Source organism: Capra hircus (assembly GCF_001704415.2).
Source record: "Capra hircus breed San Clemente chromosome X unlocalized genomic scaffold, ASM170441v1, whole genome shotgun sequence".
NCBI lineage: Eukaryota > Metazoa > Chordata > Mammalia > Artiodactyla > Bovidae > Capra > Capra hircus.
The window spans coordinates 5,708,338-5,713,719 of NW_017189517.1; the positions used below are offsets into that span (position 1 = coordinate 5,708,338).

Sequence of the window (5,382 nt, forward strand, 5' to 3'; positions counted from 1 at the left end):
ATATTTGTGTGTGTGTGATTATGGTTCCCATCCAAGTGGTTGCCTGTGTCCAACTCTTTTTGACCCCATGAACTGTAGCCCTTTAGGCTCCTCTGTCCATGGGATTTCCAGGCAAGAATACTGGAGTGGGTTGCTATTTCCTCCTCCAAAGGATCGTCCTGACCCAGGGATCTAACCATGGTTTCCTGCATTGGCAAAAGGATTCTTCACTACTGTGCCACCTGGGAAGCCCATCCAAGTGACCAGATATAAGTTGTTGTTGTTGTTCAGTCACCAAGTCATGTCTGACTCTTTGTGACCCCATAGACTGCAGCACACCAGGCTTCCTTGTCCCTCACCACCTCCTGGAGTTTGCCCAAGCAGATCTAACATACCTACAAAAGAGATTTATACCTCTAAAATGAAATAATAATTACAATAAAATCAGTTGTTAAGTCACACATTTATTTACTATTTTTCAAGTAAATTGCCTCGAGATGGATAGGTCTAATCTCAATAGTAATCCCAAGTGGATTTTTCCCCTAGCAGGTTCTTAAATACGGTGAGAATATAATAGTTGATAGAAGTTTGCTTCTTCTGCATGGGTGGCCTTTTTTTTTTTTTTTGAACTCTTAATTATTTTGGGAGGTTTTATAGGTGGCTTCCTTGCATTTTATATTGCGCATAATAATCATCTCCCTGTCACTCTCACTATCACTGCTATATGTTGACAAATGGCTATCATTCATGTTGCCATACAGTGCATTGTCTTTGGGCTCTGTCTTGTGAGATGACTTGTAAAAGCACTTCAGTGTGCATGAAGAAAGTGGAACTGGACCATACTTCATATTCTCTTCTGAAGGAGTGATGAATGGCTCAGAAACAGCATTGCAAACAATGCATTTTTCCTTGTAGCATTGACAAAACTTCACTGGTTGAGGCCTAGATAATATTTCTGCCCTACCTTCACTAGTTGGTCTTTTTAGTTTAAGATATCTCTGGAGTTTGGTCAGTTTTGCTATACTTGATTGCTTAGGAACACTTTGACTCTTTGGATAAGGTGGAGACATTTTGATTGGCTTGACCGGACATTGTAGACTTGATGGCCAAGTTGGTTTGATGGCTTTCTTTGGATAGGCTGGACTGACCTGATCGACTAGCTTATGGGCATGAGCCCACCTATGTGCCTTTTTTGGACTGCGTGTTCTATGCAACTTTTCCTGGGGCATTGATCCTAACACTTTTTTGGGAGCTGATGGCTTGGATTGGTTTTGTTGACTCGAGGGCCTGACTAACTTTTCTGTACTTGAAGGTACAGAGGCTTTTCGTGGACTTGAGGGCCCAGATGACTTATCTATACTAGATAGCAATGGTTGTTTTTCTGGATTGCCTGGACCAGCAGTTGGTGACTTGGACTCAGTGAATGATATTTTATATGATGTGGCTGCTTTGGTTCTGTCTTCTTTCTTGACCCTGAAAATACAGAAGATTTGGAGTATGACCATTTGAATCAGAAGAGTACTCTTGCTATCAATGGAAAGCACGGGCTATTGTGTCAGTTTCGACTTCTGGTCTTTTTTTTTTTTTTTTTTTGGCTCTAGCAGGAAAATTGAACACAGTAAGAATTGGAGAGTGCTGAAAACCATGACTCAGGTTACAGATTTGAACTCATGTTGAATACTTTTTCTTAATTTTATTGTTTCAACCACAATAGATAACCATATAGTCATGTATGGAATACACAAACTTGTTTTGAATCTACCATTGAGAGGGAGAGAGAGAATTTAATCTATTCCAGAAATTAAGTTTTTTTATTAAAAAAAGTCACAAGTTGATATGCAAATGAAGCACAAATGTCACAACTTGTCACGTAAAAAAGTCTTTAGACCAAATTCATTGTTTTCCTATCATATTTACACCATTAAATTTTGTATCCATGTATGTTTATACTCACAAGATTACTCAAAAACCAAAGGAATAGAACAGTGATATATTTCAGTCACCAGTCTTTGGATGGGGAAATTTTTAGGGACCCAGTATGTCAGAGCCAGCTTGATCCTCCTATATAAAAGGCAGGGACTAGGATCACTGAACACAATAATTTTTCATGTTATTATATCTTAACATAGTAGATTATCTAAAATGCATTACTATCTTTGGAATGCAGAAACCCAACTCATTCTCTCTCTCCTGAGAAGATTTTGATTATGTCTTATTTAGATAGTCATCCCCTCTTTTCCTAGACTCAATTTATAATGAAATTAGCAACCTTGGGCTCAACTGAACCCTGAGTAGGAGATAGTTTTGGCTAAAGTTGATAATGTACTTGAGATCATTTCAGAGCTTCATTTAAGTGAACATATCCAACCCACAAGATGTTGGTAGCTCTTTTGTCATCTAAAGTTAACGTTAAGTAACCATAACAATGGGACCCACTCCAGTGTTCTTGCCTGGAGAATCCCAGGGACAGGGCAGCCTGGTGGGCTGCTGTCTATGGGGTCGCACAGAGTCAGACACGACTGAAGTGATTTAGCAGTAGCAGCAGCCATAACAACAGTGAACCTATGTTTATGTTCATGCATGCCTTCCCCCCTGCCCCTTGTATTTTTAATTCATAGGTGTAAGACTTACGTTGCTGCTTTGGGGGCTTCCTCACTCTCACAGTTATAGAGTTATAGTGAAGAACACACACACACATACCCCTGCCCCTTGTATTTTTAATTCATAGGTGTAAGACTTACGTTGCTGCTTTGGGGGCTTCCTCACTCTCACAGTTATAGAGTTATAGTGAAGAACACACACACACATACCCCCACCCCTTTTATTTTTAATTCAAAGGTGTAAGACTTACGTTGCTGCTTTAGAGGCATCCATGTCCACAGAGCTGTAGTGAATGAAACAATAACATCTTAAAATAAAGCAGATGATGAGGATAACAGTTATGAAAATGAGTAGCCATTGCTGTACTGCTTTGATTCTTCTCTGCCTGGATTCAACTGGTGTAGCTACTGTGAAATAAAATATGTCATCAGAACATGTGTTAGGTAGCCAAGTTTGTTTCCATTTTGATGAGGTTCTTACTATAGGTCAAAGTCAAATCTTATCATCAATTATTTCTTTAAGCATGATAAGTGTTCCACTGTCATTTTCCTTGCTCTATCACATCCCCAGCCAGCCACAGTCTAGAAGCCAACTCTGGGAGCTATCTCTAGCTAATCAGTATAATTACCTACATTACCCCACATTGTGGCTGGTTCAATCCATTATCTAGGTTTTTGACTGTGTGAATATACTTGGGTGTTGATGTGTGTGTGAATGTGTATGGTGGGAAAATGGATGGGACAAGAAAAAAAAAAAACATTCTTGAAACCCACTTTGTGTTAGGTACCATGCTAGATTCATTCATTCACATGGAATTTTCTAGTTTGGCTGGCAGGAGGAGGAGGCAAGTGTTGGTGGATTGGGTGGGGAAGAGGAATGAAGGGGGACAGTATGGCTATACTCTTCATGTTTCTATGTTGTTTGGAATTTTTACATGGAAGTATAACTCTCAGATGTTGTCCTAGAAATTCTTTAAGACTTATCATAGTAAGGTAGAAGAAAGAGCAGATTTCTTAAACACAGCTAGCTTGTCTAATTAAGTACTTGAATGTATTTAAATTAATAGATCATAGTTTCTAGCATTTAAGGTTAGGCACATACCTGCAGTAGCAGATCCATTGCTATCGTTTCTATATAAACAACTATTTGTCCAAATTGATAAAAGGAGAACATAAATGAAGAGATTCATGTCCAGCACCCTGTTGAAGGTTTCCTCTGCCAGGGAAACTGCTGGATTTAACATGGCTCAGCATGCTTTAGGGGGCTATGACATCATAATCATTCTATGTCATATCCTGACAGCATAATCTCACCATGGGGAGGCATGAACTCCTGTGTACAAATATCATGAAAAGACTTTTAATCATTTATTTCTCCATTAGATCAAATATTCTATCAAATTTGAATCAAAAAGTTTTATACATTATTAAGCACAGAAGGCAGAGAAAATGGGTTCACTCTAGATACTTTATTAAATGTTAAGAAGGCACCTTACAGCCCTATAGTAGTTCTTGTGTGTTATAGAGGTTAAATCATCCTAGGGTATAAGCTTGTAGGAATTTTTATTACTAAAATTAAGATTTTGAATAGCCTTCAAGCTTTTTATTGAGCTGCTGTTAATGGGTACCACTAAAGACTTTTTGACTAGAGAGTGACATGATGAGATCTCCATTTAAGAAAAACCCCTCTAGCTGTTGTTTGGGGAATAAATTGCTGGAGTTAAAGTAATTTAGGCAATTGGAAGGCTGTTATGTAAGTCCATCTGATAGAGGATGATGGCTTGAAGCAGAGCAGTAAAGATGGAGAGAAATCAATGCATTCAAGGAGTATTTTGATGTGGATAGGACTTGAGGAAGCGTAGGCCATGGGGCATGAAGGAGAGAGAGGCAGCAAGGATGACTCATTGCTTCAACAAAAGTGTGCTGGATTTCTATGGGATAGGAAGATTTCTGTTAAGCATAAACATTCGAACAAGCTCAGTCCCTGCCTTCAAGAGTTGGAAATTAAGGGGAGAGACAGATATGTAAATAATCAATCACTAAGTTATGTAATGGGGCTTCCCTGGTAGCTCAGCTGGTGAAGAATCTGCCTGCAATGCAGGAGACCTAGTTTGGGAAAATCCCCTGGAGAAGGAATAGGCTACCCACTTCAGTATTCTTGGGCTTCCCTGGTGGCTCAGATGGTAAAGAATCTGCCTGTAATGCAGGAGATCTGGGTTCAATCCCTGGGTTGAGAAGATCCCCTGGAGGAGGGTATGGCAACCCACTCTAGTATTCTTGCTTGGAGAATCCCCATGGACAGAGGAGCCTGGAAGGCTGCAATCCATGGGACACAGAGTTGGACATGACTGAACAACTAAGCAGCAGCACAGCACAGCACAGCACAGCAGAGGGTATATAATGGGCTTCCCAGGTTGCACTAGTGATAAAGAACCCACCTGCCAATGTAAGAGACATGGGTTCAATCCTTAGGTTGGGAAGATCCCCTGGAGGGGGGCATGGCAACCAACCCAAGTAGTCCTGTCTGGAGAATCCCATGGACAGAGGAGCCTGGCAAGCTACAGTCCATAGGGTCACACAGAGTCAGACACAACTAAAGTGATTTAGCATACACACACAGGATGTGTAATGTCATATGCAGGCAGTGATGTTGCAGGATACAGTGCCAAGAGCACACAAAAGGACTATCTCTTCAAAGTGAGATTTCTGGAGGAGATGACCCTTGAGCTGAGGTGGGGTTTTGTATATGTGTATGTGTGTGTGTGTGCGTGTGTGTGTGTGTGTGTGTGGTTTTCATTTATTT

At 40.3% G+C, this 5,382-nt stretch overlaps 1 protein-coding gene across 1 annotated transcript; it reads right to left on the reverse strand.

Moving 5' to 3' along the window:
- Positions 1 to 611: 611 nt before the first annotated feature.
- CXHXorf66 (chromosome X CXorf66 homolog) lies at positions 612 to 3,769 on the reverse strand. Its single transcript, XM_005700443.1, has 3 exons — positions 3,682 to 3,769; positions 2,831 to 2,987; positions 612 to 1,452 (listed from the first exon to the last, which is right to left on the reverse strand). Exons 1-3 carry the CDS (start codon positions 3,767 to 3,769, stop codon positions 612 to 614), a joined length of 1,086 nt encoding a protein of 361 aa, XP_005700500.1.
- Positions 3,770 to 5,382: the final 1,613 nt, after the last annotated feature.